A 21,935-nucleotide genomic window follows, 5' to 3' on the forward strand; every position below is an offset into this window, starting at 1 on the left:
ATTATCTTTACAGTCTTACTGTTACTGTGTTCTATTCTTGGTTCTACTCAGTTCACTTTGCATTTCGTACAAGTTTTCCAAGATTTTTCTGAAATCGTGCCCATCATAATTTCTTACAGCACAGTATCATGCTAACACATTCATATACAATGACTCATTCAATTCCCAATTGATGAGCATCCCCTCACTGTCCAGTTCTTTGTTACCACAAAAAGAGGTGCTGAAAATATTGTTATACATATGGGACCTTTTTCTCTTTCTTTGATCTCTTTAGAGTATTGAAATAGTAGTTATTGTTGGGTCAAAGGGTTTTTTTAATAAACCTTTTTTTCCAGAGTGTAATAGCTTTACTAGAACAGTTGGGTTAGTTCACAGCTTTACCAACAGTGCATTAATGTACCTGTTTTCCCACATCTCCCCCAGCATTTGTCATTTTCACCAATCTGATAGATGCAAGGTGATACCTCAGAATTGTTTTAATTTGCATTTCTCTAAGTATTGGTGCTTCATAGCATTTTTTCATGTGGTTATTGATAGCTTTGATTTCTTCCTCTGAAAATTGCCTACTAGTGGCTTTTGTCCATTTATCAATTGGGCAATGACTCCTTGTCCTGTTGACTCCTACTCTGATTGTACTCCCTTCTGTTCAAATATCAATTTCCCTATGGAGCATTCACTCTAGCTACTAAGGCCTCCAAAAATTAGGTCTATCTGTCTCTGTCTCTGTCTTTCTCTGTCTCTCTTGTAGAACCTTTGTATATACTTACATGCATCCAATGATGTCTCTTTGAATAGAATGCAAATTCCTTGAAGGTGTAGACTATTTCATTCCTGTCCTTTTTTCCTTCAATAAGCCACACAAAGCCTGGTACTTAGTAGGCATTTAATTAAATATTTTTGATCAATTGAGTCCATGTTCAGCTAAATATTAGGCATATGAATAGAGGATGATCTTCTCTGAGTCTCAGTTTCCTTATCTTTAAAATAGAAATAACATAATAACATTTGCTTCTCTGTCAGAATTGTTGTGAAGAAAGGAGAAACTGAGACTCAGAGAGGCAACAATTTAGCAGAAGCGAAGAACTCAGCCAGGACTCCAGCCCAGACCTTCTGCTTCACACACAAAGTCTAGAACAATAAGAAGGGACAATGCCTAATTAGCCCAGTCCTAACCTATGTTAAGACTCTATTAAGGGGCAACAAGACCCCTAATAGTACAGTGGATAGAGAGCCAGACTTGGAAACAGGAGGTTCTTGGTTCAAATCTGGCCTCACACACTTCCTAGCTTTGTGACCCTGGGCAAGTCACTTAATCCCCATTGCCTAGCCCTTCCTGCACATCTGTCTTGGTACCAATACATAATATTGATTCTAAGACAGAAGGTAAAGAGTTGAAAAAAATACTCTATTAGAATCAGTGAATTTAGAGATGAGGTCATCAAATCTACTCTTTTTATTGATGAGGGAACTGAGACTCAGAAAGTAAGGGTGACCTGCCCAAGGTTACCCAAGGAACACACAACATGGCTTTGGATATGATCCTTGGGGCTCTTTTTTTCTAGACACAGATGAGTTGTGCCTTTGGAATTTTCCTTTCTCTGACCAAAGAGCAGTATTCTGAAAGGCTTTTCTCTGGGGTTGGATTCTAGGAGTCAAGCACAGGAAGGAATAGCTTGAAGAGATGGCATGAGGGTGGGACTTTTAAGCTACTTTCAAACTACACCCAGAAACTGGATAATCAGCCTAGCAGCAAAAGTGACACACAAGCTACATACAAAGAAAGAGCTGTTCAAAGGACTTAGAAGAGAATGTAGCTCTGTGATGACAATTTGAATCCATGGGCCTGATTGAAGCTCCTGCTGCTAGCTGGAGAGCCATCCCTCTCACTCTTTTCCTTTGACCAAGTAGACTTGGTAGGATTGAGGTTTGAATGTTGTCCAGTAATAACCATGGAAACCATTTTTCCTCTTCTCCTCCCTGCACAGATGACTCTGGTGATGAGGAGGTACCCACCCATTCTGACAAGAGCGAACTGCAGAATACCTTAAGTGTTCTTTCGGGCAAGTTGGACGACCTGAGCATATGCAATGACCTTATCTCAAAACATGGGGCAGCTCTCCAGAGGTCGCTGAGCGAGCTGGAGAGCCTGAAAATACCTGTAGAAAGTGGGGAGAAGCTAAAAGCAGTTAATGAGCGGGCCACCCTATTCCGGATCACCTCCAATGCTATGATCAATGTAAGTGCCAACCCTACTTTCTCCCTTTAATCCCCTCTGACCCTGGGTGGTTCCAGGCTCCACCCTGGGCTAGGTCTGGCCAAGAGTAAAATCTAAAGCAGTGGTTCTCAGACTTTTTTAGCCTACTTCCCTCTTTCCAGAAAAAATATTACTTAACCCCCTGGAAATTAATTTTTTTAATTTTAGCAATTAATAGGAAAGATAAATGCACCTGTGGCCATCACCCCCTTCCTGGATTGCTGGAGCACCCACCAGGGGGCGGTAGCACCCACTTTGGGAATCACTGCTCTAAAGCATCCATTAAGAGAACATGCCCTGAATGGTAGTTAAAAAAACTACCAGGGAAAGTTGGTGTGCATGAACAAAACTTGTATGAGACACATAAATGGGGAGAGGTTAACCTAGACACATATATGCATGTGAGCACTAGCTTTGAATTCAGGATCTTTCATTTCTAGGCCTGACACTCTGTCCTCTGAGCCACCTATTTACATCATGTATACCTATTTTTATATTATTTCCAGACCTGTAACTCTCTTCTATTTACTGTCATTTTCTGAGCATAATGGTTTTTTGACAAGACGGTGTTTTTTAAATGTCTATTTTTTAATTTTTATTTTTATTGTCCTGCAAACTTCCTTTTTAGTCATTGTTGTAAGAGCAAACTTGTACATAACCAAAACCATAAATACACTGATGTGAAAAATGATTCTAACAGTTTTTTTCTTTGGAGGTAGATAACATTCCCTGCCATAATCTTTCAGGATTGTCCCAAATTATTGAATTGCTGAAAATAGCCAAGTTTTCACAGATAATCATTGTCCAATATTGCTATTATTGTGTACAATGTTCTCCCAATTCCATTTATTTCTCTCTGCATCAGTTCCTGCAGATCTCTCCAGCCTTTTCTGAAATCATCTTGCTTGTCATTTCTTATTACACAATAGTATTCCATCACCAACATGTACCACAATTTGTTTAGCTATTTCCCAATTGATGGACATCCCCTCAATTTCCAGTTCTTTGCCACCATAAAAAGAGCAACTATAAATATTTTTGTACAAGTAAGTCCTTAACTCCTTTTACCTCTTTGAGATACAAGCCAGTTAATATAATCGAATTGTGATTCAATTGGATTCTAATATGTAATACTCAGCTCTGCCACCTCTCTACTCCTTATGTGACAAATTCCTTTCTCTCACTGAACTATAGTTTCTTTATCTGTAAAAGGAAATGACTGGATAGTCAGATATCTTGGACCCTTTTCAACTCTAAATTCCATGATGAGGATGTTTTATGCCTGAGAAACAAATCTAATATCCTTGGCCTCTATAGTATAGCCCAAATGCCCTGATCTGCCACGTTGGACCTAAATATGACTTCCATAGGCTTTATTTGGATCCTTCTAGAAGTCGTGTTAGACTAGCCTTACAAGCAAGATCTGGTATGGGCTCTGCCAGTGGGAAGATGGGATGTGGTTTCTAGTCCCTGATTAGAGAAATGCTATCAATCATTCTATTTCACAAAGTGTTAGGCACTTTAAATGAAGTTACCTCGTGGAGAGTGTTAGCCAGAAAAACTTAGAGACAAGTCCCACTTCCAAAACAAGTTATGTGAACCTGTGTTCTATCCACAGGCCCAGAATACACTCCCCTCTCCCCACTGTGTCCTAGAATCCCTGGTTTCCCTTCAAGGTTTTTCCTGTGCCTGCTACATGAGGGAAACCTTTTTTTGGCCTCCCTTATTACTAATTCTGTCCTTCTCCTCCTCAGATTAATGTATGTATGCATGTCTGCTTGACTGAAGGTAAACTCCAAGAAGGAAGGAGTCTTTGTTGTTTGTTTCAATTTTGTCTTTTGTAGCCCCAGCCTCTGGGCCCCTGGCACATAAGTGCTTAACAGTTATTTGTCAGATTAGATTAGACCGATCATCATGCTATAAATTCCACAATTCCAGTCTCTGAAGAAATCATTATAGGCAATAGAGAGGGACTAGGCAACAGAATTATCAGCAGAGTATCACACATGAGAATTTAGCATAAAGGAGGTAGCAGAAAAGAACCAGTGTTCACTGAAAAGAGAAAAAGTGAACCAGGGAGAGAGAAGATATGAGAGATGACTGACAGCTAGCCAGCTATGTTCCTGATGGTATCCAGACAAAGTGAAGGGAGTTAGAGTATGTCAAGGTGGAGTGAGAGTCCCACAAGAGCAAAAGGAGCACATCAGTTATGATTTGGACCATTTCTGTCCATTTTCACCTTTGTAACATCTCTCCAGGATGCCTCCTTCTGTCCTCTGATCTTGCCCTCAGCCTCACCCCTGCTGGTCTAGTGCTGTAGGCTGTTGGAGAGTCTGTCTGCCTCAGGTCTCTCCTCACTCCAGCCCCCAAAGGGATCATCTTAAAGTATAGATGTGCCCACATCCCCCCATATTCCATTGGTTCCAAAGGTTCCTTATTGCTTCCAGGATCAAATATAAACCTTTTGTCTTGACTCCTAAAGCCCCTGATAACCTGGCTCTATCTCATCTTTCTGATCTTGCATCTTACTCATACCCCAATGCTCTCTGGGATCCAATAACACTGGTGTCCTTGATATTCCCCCTCCCAGGCATTTTAATTGGCTGTTCTCTTTGCCTGGAACCGTCAGCCTCTTCATCTCACCTCTTGGCTTCTAAATTCCAAGTCTCAGCTGAAGCCCTTTCTTCTTCAAGAAAACTTTCCCAGTTCTCCTTAAACTTAGGGACTTCCCTCTGAGACCATCACTCATTTATCCTGAATATCTTGTTTGTACAAAGTTGTTGGCATGTTGTCACCCTCTAAGCAGCCAAGTGGCACAGTAAATAGAATGCTAAGGCCTGTCTGAGCTCAAATCTAGTCTCAGACATTTCCTAGCTTTGTGAACCTGAGAAAGTCACATAACATTGGTCTCAGTTCCCTCAATTATAAACTGTGGATAATAATAGCACTGGGGCAGCTATATAAAGTGCCAAGCCCAGAATCAGAAAGACGTGTCTTTCTGGGTTTAAATCTGACCTTAGATAGTTGTATGACCCTAGGTTTTCTCATTTAAAAATCAACTGGAGAAGGAAATGGTAAACCATTCCAGTATCTTTACCTAGAAAATTCCTAGTAGGGTCACAGAGCCAGACACAACTGAAAACAAGTCATGAAAAAAAAATCTGTCCAGTTTGCAATAAAACCATTGATGGAGAACTTTGAGCCAATAACATTTCTTAAGGGAACCTAGCCCTTCAGTAAATGGGACCTTAGTTCTTCTTCGTGGTTTGAGATGCCCCCTTGATCCCCAGTACAAGTTTTATAACCCTTAGTTCCCAGATTGTTCAGCACAAAATACAGTTGGTATTTACACAGTCACATTGATGGTCCTGAGGCAGTGATTGGGCTCTACCCAAGCCTTAGCAAGAGATAGAAGATGGGCAGTCATCAAACAGGGAGAATCCCACTCAATCTTGAGCAATACAAGGGAATGACAAAGGGTTGAGGGACTCCTGAAAAAACTTGAGGGCTTTCCATAAGCGATCCCCAAAGAGTCAAGATAAGGCTCATCTCACTCACAGAATGGGCAGGATAGACACCTGTCACTGACTAAGGGTCATAAGATGGGCAATGGAATGCTTATCTCCCCAAGGTGGGTGAGAGGAAAACATCAGAGGGTAGAGGTCCAAATGATCTCCTTCCTCATACATAATGCCAACATATCACGCCACACTCCACATGGGTGGAAGTCCCCCAGAGAGGGCATTTGGGGGTTAAATAGGTGCTCTCATGGCTCTTAGTCTGTTGTTTCTGGCCCTATGTTTGATATTAGAAAGGAAGAAGCCCTTTACCACAAAGGAGTATAATATGGGTCAATGTCTCTATTAGTAAAACAGACTGACCCCATATGCACATGGGTATATTGAATAATCACAGACATAACTCCTCTAAACTGAGAGATACTGACTAAAAATAAACCAGGGGTGGATCATGGACCAATCAGTTAATCACTTTTCATACAACTGAAAAACAACAAGAATAGCCCCCATCTCCCAAGGTCATTGTAAAAATCAAATGAGATAATATTTGTAAAGTGTTTGGCAACTACCTGGGTTCAAATCTGGCCTCAGACACTTTCTAGCAATGTGAACCATAGCAAGTCACTTAACCCTGTTTGCCTAGCCCTGGCCACTCTTCAAACTTAGAGTTGTTACTAAAATGGAAAGTAAGGGTTTGAAAAAAAAATATTTTATATATAATGGCATATTAAAACATGCCTCTGTATATCCATATATATATGTGTGTGTGTGTGTGTGTGTATACATACACATATATATATTATTACTTGTGTCGTGGTATTGAAAACATGATATTGAAAAATAATCAATAAACAAGCATGACCTATATCAATATAACAAAAATATTCCCCATGTGTCATTCAAAACCCATAAAACTTGACCTTGGCACTGAAAAAGCTCCTGCAAGCCTCCAAAGGATCCTTTTAGGTGACTGATGTCAGCACCGGAATGTCAGTCAGTCCCTTAGATTATTCTCAGCTAATCTACTACTCGGTTCAGAGGCAGAGCGAGCTTTTAATTATTTGGGATTCAAGGCCACATGTCACACCATACATTCACCACAACTTGAATTATTTTTCTGGGTCTCTGTGGAGCTTAGTCTTCTCTATTCTTTTGGAGGTTGGGTTATTACCCAGTGGGCCCTTTTGTTGACGGAATTTATGCCATGCTTATGGAAAAGCTTTATTAGACCAACCCCAGTCATCCAGGGGGCTCTTAGAAACGGGATGAGCTTCTTGCATTGGCTAAAAGGAATGTTTGAATTTTACAAGTACAACAACCGAACTTAAGTGCTGAAAGTTCAGAATGTTGCCAACACATTAGTTTATCCACTTTGTCCAGAAAGGCACAGACTAACTGTTACAGGGTTCTTATTGGAGAGATGGCGTGAGATTTTCTGATAGCCATACCTAAACATCTCTAAATTAGAAGATCATTCATTTAGAGTTAAAAGGGACCTTAGAATCCATCAAGTCCAGTCTTTTCATTTTATAAAAGAGGAAACTGAAGCAGATGGAGAGTAACTGAGTCACCCATCTAGCCCTCCACACTAAGCCATGTTACCCTCCATGAGAGACAGACCATTATTCTTTTCCAAAGAATAGAACTAATTTAACAGAAATGGTGCTTTTAAATTCTGACAGCTGTGACTGGCTAAGTAGAACTGTCCAGGACAGCTTTATTATTCACCACAGACAATGAAGGCCAGCCTCCAAGAAGACCCTCTTCCTGTCTTCCTCCAATTCAGAGAAAAATCCTCCATTTAGGAAGTACTACTCCAACATTTAGCCTGACTGTCCTGCCTTCAGCTGAGTTCTAGGAGCTAATTTCTAGCTGCCTACATACTTAGACTGATTATTAATTGATAGGGACCTTGGAATGGCAGGACTTTCAGAACTGGGAGTGAGCTTAGGCTAGAAAACCTGCATTGTTGAAACTGGAAACCACATTAGAAATCTAAACCAAACTACTTCCTCCTCCTTTTACACATCAGGAAGCTAAAGCCCAAAACATTAGAGGCAGAATACTTTATTAGCCTCTTACCAAGTTTGTGCCTTTTAGCAAATGCCAGCTTCTGAATCCTCATCTTTAAATGAGGCAAGTGAACTAGACTTCCTACCAATCAGGGACTTGGAGGAGGTAATATACAAATGGAATATTGAATGACCCATAGAAATTGCAAAGACAGAGAAGCAAGAGAAAGGCATTTGGGCATTGTACCTATTAACTAGGTACCCTCGAACAATGAGCTGTCAGATGGGGTTATAGTACATGCCCCCTCCAGGGGTTGTGAGGGTTAAATGAAGGAAAGTATGTAAAAGCCATTCTTTGTCTCCCAGTGAGTCTGGATCCTGGTAGCCCTCAGAGCTAAGTGTGTTTTCACTAGAAACCCCATTGAGTAAAACTTTAGGAGATGAAAGGATGTTTGAATTTCTGTGTCAGATTTTTCTCTTTCCAAAAGTTTTCATAGGCTGACAACTGTATAGAAGTTAAAAGTATAGAACTGTATAGAAGAAGAGTATAGAAGAACATCTATATTTTTAATGTGGTCAGGTTTGGGGGTTTGGTTTGTTTTAAGCATGCAAAACAAGGAATCAGAGTGACATCCAATAGCTCACTGTGCGATTTATGTCAAATCTCTAAATCCCTATGAATTTGTTTCCTGATTTGAAAATAAAGATGCTAAAAATGGGCCCAAGACTGTAGCATTTACAGATATAAGGGAGATTTTTGTTTATATCCAATTGGGATTTGATACTATCCGAGTTTCCTTATGCTCTGAGATTCTGTGATTCTGTGACCTTATTTTATTCTCCCAACCCCATGAGATTGTTATATAGCAGTTATTATCATTTTAGAGCTAAAGGAATCAATCCTAAGTATAGTCGACAAACATTCTCTTGCCTGTTTCCTATGTGCCAAGGCACTGTGTGCTCCATGTCAGAGACCAATGAAAGGCAAAACCAAGCCTGTTTTCTAAGGACCTATGTATGCTTCATGAATGGGAGAAATAAACTAGTTTCTCTTCCATCTCCATGAAGCCCTCTTTGCCTAACTGGAAATATAAACATGATCTGCAAATTACAAGTGAGGAAACAGAGTTCAGAGAAGGAAGGAATTTATCCCAGGCTATTCCTCAGGCCAGGCCTCAAAAACAGATTTCCATATTACTAAACCCAGGACTTTTTCCATCACTTCACAGCACTCTTCTAAAAACCCACCTTGTCCAACATAGACGACGGCATTTCAAGCCATGTATGGGTTCTGTGTATTCAACTTCTTGGCACAGACAGTACTTCTAGGTGTGAGTGGTTCCTTCATAGTGCAGAGCTAATTGTGCTGGGAAAATGATCTCTTGATGTGGGGAATTTGGTGAGAATTGTGTCATAATTCAGTTGCATGAGAGAAAGTGACCCCAAAAGAATTCAAGACATTTCTAAAAAGAGAATAGACAGAAAGGCTCTTCCCAGTGATTTCTCTGTCATAAGGAGAGAAGTAAGCAGTATGGCAGCCACTTTGGCAAGTCAGCCACAAGCTGTTAGGCAACAGGAAGAGAAGAAAGCACCAAAAAAGCAAAGAAGATGGATAAAATAAGGAGACGTGAAGCTACAGAATGACAGAACTAAAAAAGGAAATCTTTGCATGGCACTATGTAGACTCTGACATCCCACAGGGTAGATACTCTGAGAGTATTTTTATAGCAGACAGAAAGTAAGACATAGAGAATTCAAGCTCCTCATTGGGCCAGTGGAAATTCAGAGCTATGGGCAGTGCTGAAAATGATGCTGATGTGGAAAGAGCCCAGAGTGCCAATCGGGAGACAAAGGAGCTAATCTCACCTCTGCCTCCCACTTGCTCTAGGACTACAGGTAAATCACCTTCCCTCACAATTTGCTGTCCTATAAATTGTGAAGCTGGGACTAGATAATTGATATGGCCCTTTGGATCTCTGTTATGTTTTGTCAGGTAAGCCTTTCTTAACTGCTTACCCTATTCTATGCCTTGTGCTAAGTGCTGGGGACATACAGACAGACAGAAACTCTCTGCTCTCAAGGAGCTCAATTTTGTTGGGGGGAGACATGTACGTATATCATTATATCATTGGGGGCAGCTGGGTGGCTCAGTGGATTGAGAGCCAGGCCTAGAGATGGTGTGATAATGAGATTAAATCTACCTTGCCCATTCTCAAATCTAATCACCAAAAGTGTAAACAACTCCATTTAACTCACAAGTTGGGAGGTCTGTGACCCACATTTGCTAGAGTGAGTGACAAATCAGAATTTACTGACTGCCTCCTGGGCAGTCCTAAGAAAAGCGTCTGATGTGATTGGGCACATAAACTAAGAGGAAGACACAGGAAGTGACGCAAAAGAATCTTTAAAAGAGACTTTAAAAGAGAGTTCAGTGAGTTCAGCTGCTCTTTTTCTTGTTCATTGCTTTGGAGCTGGGACCCTGAGACTTTGGTGAGACTGTTCTTAAATCTTTCCTTTGGAATTCCATGTGGTGAGTGTAAAGACTGAATCTTCCTAAACTTCCCTTTCAAAAGAAACTGTGGCTGAAGCTTTTGCTTCATTCGCCTCTGGGCCCTCTGGGCCTCTGACTTTCCAGCCTTGGGCTCAAGGCCAAAATTCCCTGGGCTGAGGGTTAATTAGATCTGTCTGGATTAAACTAGGGGATCAGAGCAAATTACCTAGTGTGTTAGATTACTTATCTTATCCCCTCTCATTTCCTTATTTCCTCTTCCTCTCCACATTTGTAAATAAACTTCCATAAAAGTCATTTTGACTTGAGGTTATTCTTAAATTGGGGATTGATAATTACTCAATTGCCTGGTGACCAAACCTTTTAATATTCAACCAATCAAAATCCCTTTTTACCCCTTACAGTGGGAAGTCCTAGGTTCAAATCTGGCCTCAGATGTTTCCTAGCTGTGTGACCCTGGGCAAGTTACCTAATCCCCATTGCCCAGCCCTTACCACTCTTCTGCCTTGGAATCAATATATAGTATCAATTTTAAGAGAAAAGTTAAGGGAAAAGAAAGGAGAGAGAGAGAGAGACAGAAAGAGAGAAAGACAGACAGAAAGACAGACCATAAACTTGAGAGAGAGAGGCATTAATAAACTTGGTTTTTTATCACTATTTCAGTGAAGTTGGGCTTCTTTTCTTATCCCAAGTATTTTGTTTATTTAAAAGCATTCTTCTGAGAAAGGGGTTCTTGGGTTTCATCAGACTGCTACCAAAGGGGACTCAGGGCACAAAAATGGGAAAGAACTCCTAGTCAAAGAAGATGGTTCTTGAGCCATGTCTTGAGGAAAGTTAGGGATTCTGTGAAGTGAAAAAGAGGAAGGAGGGAGGGAGTGCTTTCCAGGCTTAGGGGACAGCCAGTGAGAAGGCACAGAGTCATTCAGTCAGTACCTACTAATAGAGTGCCTAGAGAGTTCTCTGTTTAGTGCCTACTGGTGTGCCAAGCCCTAAGGAGAAATGCTAAGAAAGTAGAACACAGCCCCTGCCTTCAAAGAGCTTTCAGTTTAATTGGGGGTATAGGGGGACATACCAATATGTACACATACCAATAACTACAGACAAACAAGCTATTGACAGGATAAATAGAAGATGATCAACATGGGGAACACACTAGAAATAAGGAATGGAAAAAGCCTTCCTGCAGGACGTAAGACTTTAGCTGGTACACTGAAGAAGCCAAGTGTAAGGAATTAAATTTGACTAAAATATGTGAGAATTCTAAAATAATATGGTGGCCAATGATTTAAAATATTATAGCTCAAGTCAAAATGACTTTTAATAGGTTTTTTAAAAGTGAAAGTAGATAAATACAAAAAGAGGGTAAAAAAGATGCCTAATCTATCACACTAAATATTGTTCCAGTGCTTGGCAGGCAGGGCTTGTTAACCCTCGACCTCGATCAGATGACCCAGAGTTCTACCCACATGGCCTCCTCCAAGAAGGGAAGGCCTCTCTGAAACTAATCTCTCTCTAGACACCAGGAAAGGAAGGCCAGCTATTCACTCACCCAAGAGGCAGTATAAGTCCCAAGTTACCTCCAAGAGGCCAGTCACCAGTCAAAGATGACTACCAAAGTCTTCCCGAAGACTACTTCTGAAGACAACCTTCCTAAGACAACCTCCTGAAGACTCTCCAGACAAAGAAGTTCAGGGCTTTTATAGTGACTTCTTGTCCCTTCCCCTCTTCATAAGGGCCAATCACAGCTTCCAAATTGCCTAGACTGCCCAGGGGAGCAGTGTCTATAGGATCTACTTCTCACCTCTGAAGGTGTTAACTCTTATTGTAGGCCTCTGAAGGTATCAACTTTTATCATAGGATTCACAAGTTTCTGACCCACTTTAGCAAATGACTTGTGAACACTTACTTAGTGTTAAGAAGAGTGCTTTGAGTTCTGGAGTCATTTTCATTGCGAATTCTCTTACTTGATGGCTAACAAAATGTTAACTAAAATAGACAAAGAGAATAAAGAATTCCCTTTCACACAAGGAAGCTTAAGAGGCAGAGATCAGGAGGGAAAAGAATTTCAGGCCTGGAAGGAGAGTGTAATGAGGCTGAATAGACAGCCTGAAATCTGATTGGAGAGATTTCTATTTGATCCAAGAGGCAAAAGGAAGCTACTGTGGGGGGTGGAGGTGGGGGGTGGGGGAGGGGTGGGAGGAAGCTACTGAAGAGTTGATTAGTCAGAGTGACAAGATAGGATCTTTCCTGAGAGTCCTCAGCCACTAAGGTCCCTCCTAGCTCCAGTAGTTCATGGTCCATGCTTTAAGATCCCTTCCTTCTCCAATAATTATGATAGCATGAGACCTGCATGTGGGAAGTTTGAGAACCCCAATTCAAATGCTGACTTTGCCCTTTATCAGCTGTGAGGCCTGTTAACCTCATCTGTAAAATGAAATGGTTGGACCGAATGGCCTCTAGTCTCAAGTCTTATATAATAAAGAGATGCAGAAAGGGCACTTCACAGGACCCTTGTGTTTATACAAAGCTTTTGAATCACTCCAGGTGATAATCAGGGTTCTAGGCAGTGATGGGCAAACTACAGCCTGCAGACCAGATACTGGCCCCCTGAAATGTTCTCTCTGGCTGCGTGACATTCTTCCTAATCTGACAAATACAATGAGTAGGATACAATACAATGAAACTTGAAAAGAGTTGTCTTAGAAACAGACTGACAGATGAGCATTTCCTTTCCTTTGGCCCCTCTTTAAAAAGTTTGCCCATCACTGCCCTAAGGCACAGGTTATGTCAGACAGGAAAAAAATCTCCTCTTGAAAGGCTGGCACTTCGCAGATGGATGGGACAGCCCTGAACCATCCACCCACGAGAGCATCACATGCTATACTGAATCTGTCCTCATCCATCTCCTCTGGCCAGTGTCAGACTGGACATGTAGAATGTTGCTCCATCTGGTGGTGGCAGGAAGCAGCTCTCCAAATGATGTGCCTCAGAATAGAGGGAAGTTATTTGAAAAGATCAGGAATTTCAGAAAGCCTCCAAGGACTGAGTAGTCCAAGTGATAACAGTGCATTTATACATTCTAGAGTGAACATTTTCATTTCAAAGAAAAAATTACAATTTTTGCTTGCAATTACCGCTACTTAAAATGCATTTATATAGGAGAAATTTTAGCAAATAATAGTAAAATGATTTTATATTTATAAATGATTTCTAAATGAATTTTATTAAAATTATTTTATAATTATTTTATCATTTAACACATTTAACATGCCTTGTCCTGCTTAAGGCCATCTCAGCAGAACTTTTCAGCCCTTCTCTTTGGTGGTGGTTTGTAATATATGTTGTAGTCATGAAACTACACACAATTTAAAGTTCTCTCCAGCAACAGAGTTAGAATAGTATACTTTAATATAGCTATGATTATATTAGGGTGAATACCCTTGTAGTGGGGCAGATGCTCGGTGTATAGATGGTCCATACAAGCTACTCTTCCCACATAATTTTCTTCACTGCCATTTCTACTTCCTCAAGTAATACAATAGGAATTCTGATGTTAGAGTCCATATGTGGTGATTCTACTGTCACTGATAGAAAAAAGAAACTGCTTAGACATATCTTTTCCATTTTCTTTCTTTTGTTGTCCTTCTAGTTCTGTCTCAAATGCACTCAAGAAAATCTGTCTTAATTCTGTAAACTTTTCTCCCCTTCATTTCTCCATACTATTTTATGAGACAATGCTATGCGTAGTCTTCCACCATCATCCTCCATAATATTTTACAAATTAGTTTATATTCTAAACAAGATTCTTAGATTCTTTTATGTCCTGGACTCCTTTGGCAGTCTGGTGTAATCTTTGGACTCTTCAAAATAATGTTTTTAAATATATGAAATAAAATACATATGGAAAAACAAGCCAATTACATTGAAATATGGCTAGCAGGTTATTTTTAAGTTCACAGACCCCAGGTTAAGAACTCCTGTTCTTTAGGATGGTTTCAGAAAAAGCTGGAAAGACCTATATGGAATGGTGCAGAATGAAATAAGCAGAACCAGGAAAACATTGTACACAGTAACAATAGTATTGTGGAACAATCAAATGTGATAGACTTAGCTACACAGAAATTCAATGATCCAGGACAGTTCTTTGGGGCTTAGGTCAAAGAATGCTATCCACCTCCAGAGAAAGAATTGTTGAAGTAAGAATGCAGGTGGCAGCATATGATTTATCATTTATTCATTTGGGTATATGTTTTAGGGTTTTGGTTTTATAAGATTATTCATTTACAAAAATGAATAATATGGAAACAGTACTGAATGATAATACATGTATAATCCAGATTTAATTGCTTGCCACCTCCAAGAACAGGGAGGGAAGAAGGAAGGAGGATTATTTAACTTTGGAAAATTCATGTGGAAATTTGTAATTTAAAATGTTTTTTTAAAAGAACCCCTGTTCTTTACAGTGAGGTCATCAAGTATAAAAGTATATAATGATTTAATTTGGCTTAACAAATTCTTCTTAGAATATCTTTTCTTCCTCATCCTTTATTGTAAATATTGGCACATTCTTTGCGATTATCTTCATAGTAGTCTTTTTGTAAATGTTTCTCATGAGCCCTTAAGTACAATATGACCAAATATACTGTGAGATGATTTTCTTGACTTTAGGAAGCACAATAAAATCATCTTTGTCAGCTTTCTTTGGGGGCAGGAGGCGGGGAGGTGCTACCCTGTGCACTATCCTTACATTTAGCCACAACTTATTTTTATCCTCTGGTTTCATTTATACTGAAAATGTCAAAAGTTGTATCACAAGATCTCAGAATCCATACCCAATCCTATTACATTCCTGACAAATACATCATCTTACATACTTCCCATGAAAGCAGCCTTTTTTGTGGTAGCCAAGAAAGTCTACATGAGAGAATATCTACCAGAGTGGAGACATAGTAGGAGCCTATCAGCTGGAGAATGGGACATGGAAGTAATGAACCATCACTAGGCTGTAAGAAACACACTGAGATGCAGAGGACTTCTTTGAACTGACACAGAAGGAAAACGGCACCTACAGGAAACAGAACCTACAATGACTACAACAATGTGAATGGGAAGAAAAGCACAATCTGGTGGTGTTATAAAGACCAAACAGCCTCAGAGAAGTGAGAGAGAAGACACCTCTTCCTTCTTATCTATAGAGGTGGGGGGAAATGATTATGGAATACTGCATGTAATATCAGACCTTTTCAGCATGTTTTGTTGAACTTTTATTTTCTTCCTCTTCTTAAAAAATTCTTTGTCATAAGGGAGAGTATTCTGGAAAGGGTCAGAGAGGAAATACAATCAGAAATATAGATCATCCAAAACCAAAAGGTATTACTTAGGCTAGAGTAGAAACTCTGGATCTCCTGATTCAGTTACCCACATTTAACCACAGGGGGAAAAGTGGAAAATTTAAAAATTCCAGAAAATAAAAAAATAGTTCATAATCTACCAAGCAAGTACAGTTTGTACCATGGTGAAGTCCACCAGCCCAGTACATGACTCGCCTCCCTTTGAGATCTAGAAAAAGAGAGCATGTTGTTGTTGCTGTCATTTGTCCTTTCTTTTCGAAGAGGACCAGTGTTATCATGGGGTAATATCTTGACTTGTGTATAAATTGGACTTAAGTGAGACAGAGTTGCATGAAGTCATCAGCCTTGCTTTCTCTTCCATTCATCGAAGACCAGTAGCAAGACAAAAGTCAGGACCACTGGTGATAGCCCAGGATGCAATGGATGACCTTGGCTTTTTCTATGCCTGACCAAGCTCTGATCGCTCCACAGGGCCTGCTTCAACCATCTTCCTGGCTGTTAGAACAAATTAGTCTCATCTCCCCGTTCCACTAAGGGAAGTCTTCACATGCTTAGAGTAGATATCCCCCAATAACTCACTAGTAGGTTTGAGGCCTATCAGTTATTCTCAACTTGGTTTAGTCCACCTGAAGAGATAGTTTTACTGGGGTATGGCTGCTACCCATACTACAGCTTCTTGGAGCCACAGGTGAGAGCAGGGTAGCAGGAGGACCCCAAAGGTAAATGAGCAATCCTGAAAAGTTCTCTGCGAAGCCTCTCATTAGCAGTGTTAGTTCAGTACAAACATCCCATGTACCCCAAGAGAGAATATAGTATTAAATAATAATATATATAATAATGAATAATGAACTTTTTATTGCTGTAATGTTGATAATGTCTTATTGAGTATTTGATTTATCAATTAAATGTTGATATACTTTTGTATGTACAAGAAAATCCCATCATATTTGGGGTCAACAAGTGCCTGCTTTTATCTGCAGTTTTAGCCATCCATGGCAGGTCTTGGAACTTATCCCCAGCAGACATAGGGGGGCCCTGTTGCATATATTTTTTAGAGAAAAGGAGTAATCTGGGCATGTTTTGAAGGGAAGCAGACGACACATGGATGCAGGGGTGGGGAAGGAATGCTAGATGAAACAAGCTCCACTTCTAACCATTTACATGACCATAGTCCTAGTACACAGGCCCTGATCTCTCACCAGAATAGTCATAAAAGGCCCCTAATTTCCTTTTCTTCATTCTCTTCTCTTTTTCAGACATCCTTCACATAGTTTCCTAAATGATCTTCCTAATGCATAGTTTTAACTGTCCAAAAAATATATATAAGATGACAAAGGAAATCAATTGAAATACAGTTTTCCAAATACAATTAAAAACAGATTCAGTGACCTCCAGGTTAAGTGACTAAATATTGATTTAATGCTTCCTCCATTATAAAGCCTTCCCTGACCCATCTAGTTAAAAATATTCCTTCCCATCTTTCCTTTTTTCTGGAATACTTTGGATCCCATCTTTGTCCTCTAACACATCCTGTTGTGTATTGTGCCCGTCTGTGGTCTGTGTTACACATTTTTGGCAGTAGAATGGAAGTTCTTTGAAGATTGAAGAAAAAAATGTTATTTTTCATCCTTTATCTCCTAAGTCAGTGATGGCAAACCTTTTAGAGACCAAGTGCTCAAGCTGCAACCCTCATGTTGCATATGAGCTCCCCACCTTATCCCCGGTCAGGGGAGGGAGGAAGCACTCCCATCAGGGCTGCTGGGCAGAGGTGATGGGAGAAATGTCCTCAGGTGCATGTGGAAAGGGGTAGGGGAGCAGCCCCCTCCAACATACATGCCATAGATTCACCAACATGGTCCTATGTGCTTTGTATATACTGTCATTTAAATATTTGGTGAATTATATTGAATTATACAGAGAAATATTGAAATACTGAGATGTATTGAAAATGCCTGGAGTTTGTAGTCTACTATATATCAGGACTTGGATCCCAAGGCTGCTTATTTCCTGGGTGATCTTGAGCAATCGTTCAAGGTTCCTGTTGGGACCTTAGGTTCTTCATCTGTGAAATGAGGGGAGTAAGTCAAAGGATCTCTAAGGTTCTTAGTAATTTCTCTTTTTTTCTTTGACCAGACTAGTTGGTCCACATTAGGGAAGTTTCTAAATACCAGAAGCTTCCATAACTAGGGATTGTGATTTGGGGAAAGCACCTACCCAACCTCACTGAGTTTAGTTCACCAGACCCAAGGAAAACACATACCAGTGTGATCTAAAGAACTGATAAATATTACCATATGTCTGCCCATAGTCAAGGCAACAGGGAAAAAAAGAAAGATGATCATAAAGCATTTTTGAAAGATCTCCTCTGTACCAGGCACCATGCTCAGTAGCACTGGAGATAAAAAAGACATTGTTCCTGACTCCCCAAAGCCTCCAGTGTCTGGGAGCCAATGTGGACAGCCACAGTTAAGGAGCAGAATATGGAAGATATAAGTCTTGAGGAGCAAGGGAGCAAAGGAGGAATACCAAGAGCTATCACTTCAAAGGCACTGTCTATGTATTACCTATGTGATAACAGGACCATTTAAGTCCTGGGAGGAGAGAGTATTCTGCAGGAAAAGGTGGTCAGCAAAGCTACAGAAAGGTTGAGAAGGATGAGATGAGAACAAGAGCATTAGATTTTGCAAGTCAGAAAGTCACTAATGACTTGGCAGAGAGCAGTTTGGATGGAATGAAGCCAGAAGCCAATGCAGAGACTAAAAAGGGAAAAGTGAGAAGAGAAGCAGAGACAGCCTTTTGGAAGCTCTTAAAGGAAGTGCAGGCATAGGAAGGCAGGCTCATGGCATGAGGACAGGGTCTGGTAAAGGTTTTTAAGGCAAAGAGACTTTGGTTTATTTGTGGCAGGAAGAAAGGAACCATAGGGACAGATTGAATGTTAAAGATGCAGAGAGACAAAAATGGATTCGGTCTGCTGGAGAAGACAACTGGATGGGATCCAGAATATAAAGAGAGGAGCTGGCTTTGAGCAAGAGAAAACAGAATGATAACTAAAAGATTTTGAATTGTGGAGAAGGGAAGGATTGGGAGTTCCCAGCAAAGCTGCTAAGTGTGAAGAAGAAACCCTTCTCATATGAGAACAGTAATAATCATCATCATCATCATCATCATCATCATCAAGGTTTTCCAGAGCAGCTATGCCACAATCAATCCTTTGCTTGTTTAACAGGACCACTTGACTGGAGATCAGGGAAATGCTATCAGGGAAAATACACAGTATACCCACCTTTCAGCTTCAGATGAGTAATATGGACAAATTGGAGAAATGGAGACTGGGGAAAAGTTTAGTTAAACGGATCTAGAACTGGTTCAGTGACTGGACTCAAAACAAATCCTTGCCAACATGGAAGTCATTGTCAACTAAGAGCCAGGGCAGTATATCAAGGGCCTGTCCTTTGGCCCTGCACTCTTTAAGTCACTGGAGAAAATGTAAGAGATGGTATGTGTAAAGATGACACCCAAACTAATCACAGGAGACCTAGGCATCTCCATGGAACCAAGCAAGTAAGCAAAAATAAGCAGTTTGACTAACACCTTAAGCCATTTAGTTTTAATTTTATTTTTTATTCTGACCTTAAATACTGAAGAGAATTTCTGTACACATAGAAGAACACAAAAAGGATATTCTGTGCAAAACTGTCAGTCACTATTTTGTATGACTTTTTTTATACTGATCTGTTTATTTGTGTTTTCTTCTCAACTTCCTTCAGTTTTCTGCATTTAAAAAAAAATGTTTCAATGGCATGCTCTTTCTTTGACTGTTGTTCACCTCACCTCCCACCATTAGCTAACCCAGAGAAAAATAGAAGCATAAAAAAGCACAACTTTGTGAAAAGTAAGTACACCAAGTAAAAGAAACATACCCAGTGGCACTCTTGAGTTCTAAGTCTCCAAAAGTGGTTTTTCTTTATACGTTTGTTTTCCTTGTATAAATTATTCTCCTGGTTCCATTCACTTCATTTGGCTTTGATTCATACCACCCATGTTAATTTGAGATTGTTCCTTTTGTTGTTTCTTACAGTATAATATTCCATTCTATTCATGTACTATGTTCAGCCATTCCCCCAATTATCTAAAACATAGGTATCAAATTCAAATAGAAACTCATAAGGATCTTGGTGCATATTGACTTAGAATAACACATATTAACATCATCTGTATTCTATTGTATATTTATTTTGTTTCTCCATTATGTTTATCTTAGCTCTTGCCTTTTGAATATGATAGCCTGCGAGCCTTGTGTCTGACACCTTTCATCTAAAGTGCAATAAATCTAAGGCACCCCGTACCCCTTATATTCTAATTCTGTTTTTTTTTAAATAAACCCTTACTTTCCATCTTAGAATCAATAATGTATATTGGTTCCAAGGCAGAAGAGTGGTAAGGGCTAGGCAATGGGGATTAAGTGACTTGCCCAGGGTCACACAGCTAGAAAGTTTCACCTTTCTTCCCCCTCACACCCATCCCCTTCTTCTTCCTTTCAGGATCAGGAAATTTGTTTTGCTTGTGAGTGTTCCTCTTATCACCTTCCCTCTTAATCCTTCTCCCTATCTTCCCTCTTGAGTTTAGTGTATTTCTTAAATGTTACACCGTGTATGTGTGAGTGGGTGTTCAAACCTTCTTGGTTCATTTTAGACAAGAGGTTCATCTCATGCTAACTAATCCCTTTCTCTATATTTGAATATTGTCTTATTTACCTCAGTTATGAGAGAGCAGGTTCCACTTATATCTCGTTCTTTTCACCATCAATATAGTTTTCCTTTTACTCTCCTTTCTTTTTCCCCCTTCTAAAAACTTTGGAACAAAGCCAATCATTCAACAAGACCTAGGTTTTTCTTATGAAACTCTTTCATTACAATTTGGGGATGAATGCACACTTATTTCTTTTGCTCCTATTTGCTTAAATAAATGTACCTTTCTAGGTTTCTCTGAACTTTTGTGTTTGTATTTCAAGATTTCTTCTTAACTCTGGTCTTTTCATCAGGATACTTGAAAGTGTTTTTATTCCATTAAAGATCCACTTTTTTCCCCATAAAATGATGCTCAACTTTACAGAGTAAGTTTTTGGCTAAAAACTATCTTTTACCTTTTGGAAGATCTTTCAAGATCTTTTTGTTTGTTTTAATTTTTTTTAAATCACTATAATTCCTTAGTACTTGATCTCCCTATTTCTGGATGCTTGTAGTATTTTTTTCTTTGATGTGAGAGCTCTGGATTTTGGCTGTGACATTCTTGGGACTTTGCTTTTTTGGGGGGAGTTCCTTTTAGGAGGTGATCAGTGGATTTTTTTATATCTTATATTGATCCTCTTAAATATATAATATCCAAGCTTTTTTTCAGTCATGGCTTTCAGGGGGTTCAAGATCCAAAAATTTTCTCCCTTTTACCCATTTTCCAGGTCAATGTTGTTTAATGTCAGATAACTCTCATTTTCTTTTATTTTTCCACCTTTTGATTTTTTCCTAATATTTCTTGCTATCTTAGAGAATCATGATTCAGTCACCTTCTTCTCTCCCCCTCCCCCATCTTTGATGGTCAGAGCTCCAGTTCTTTAGTGCCTCTCTGGTATCTCAGGACAGACTGTTAGTGTTGTCAAAAATCTCTTGACCAAGGTTTCCTGCTGTATGACTGGATGGGATGTGAAGCCTTGTCTAAAACCAGCTACCAAGTAGATAGTAGAATAAATGGGTTTTTATTTACTTGCCCACCAATCAAGATAGCATAAAGCCTGGGTAGAGTGCCAAGACTGAGTAGATTAATTCCCCCAGGGTGGGAGAGGGCAATCCACAGGGAAGAAAGTCTCTGGAGGTCCTGGTATGTAGGGTCACTGTACTTGTTGGGGAGAAGGGCCTCGGTGGCAGGATCCTGGCTTAAATAAATCTGCTTTTCTAGGGTTCTCTGGACTCACACTCAGTAAAATTTTGTGCTGGCAGGTGAAATGCCTTAGCCTTATGGGAGCTTCATCTCCCACCTTTGAATTCTTTGCCCCATGTCCTGTTGTTAGTCATGCCTTGGCAGACATCAGCCTTAGACTGTCCTCTCTCTCCATCTTCTCCATTCTTATTCATAAACACTGCTGAAGAAAGTCACTCAGCTGAGTTGACAGTGTTCACCACAAATTCATGTTGTCTTATCTCACTGATCTCTCACTATTAGATGGCAATCCTTTTATTTCTTCCCCACTGACTATTCCATTCTCCAAATTCTATTCCAAACCTCCTCTTCTTTCCTTCT

The 21,935-nt window shown here is 39.9% G+C and overlaps 1 protein-coding gene across 1 annotated transcript in view; it reads left to right on the plus strand.

Annotated features, from left to right (window-relative positions):
• The window catches only part of OSBP2 (oxysterol binding protein 2), a 120,454-nt gene that overhangs the window by 38,473 nt on the left and 60,046 nt on the right, over nt 1–21,935 (plus strand). The window contains exon 2 of the mRNA XM_044658884.1: nt 1,986–2,236. Coding sequence (XP_044514819.1) covers nt 1,986–2,236 — 251 coding nt within the window. The remainder of the gene's footprint in view (nt 1–1,985; nt 2,237–21,935) is intronic.

The sequence above is a fragment of the Gracilinanus agilis genome, chromosome 1, assembly GCF_016433145.1.
Source record: "Gracilinanus agilis isolate LMUSP501 chromosome 1, AgileGrace, whole genome shotgun sequence".
Taxonomy (NCBI): Eukaryota; Metazoa; Chordata; class Mammalia; order Didelphimorphia; family Didelphidae; genus Gracilinanus; species Gracilinanus agilis.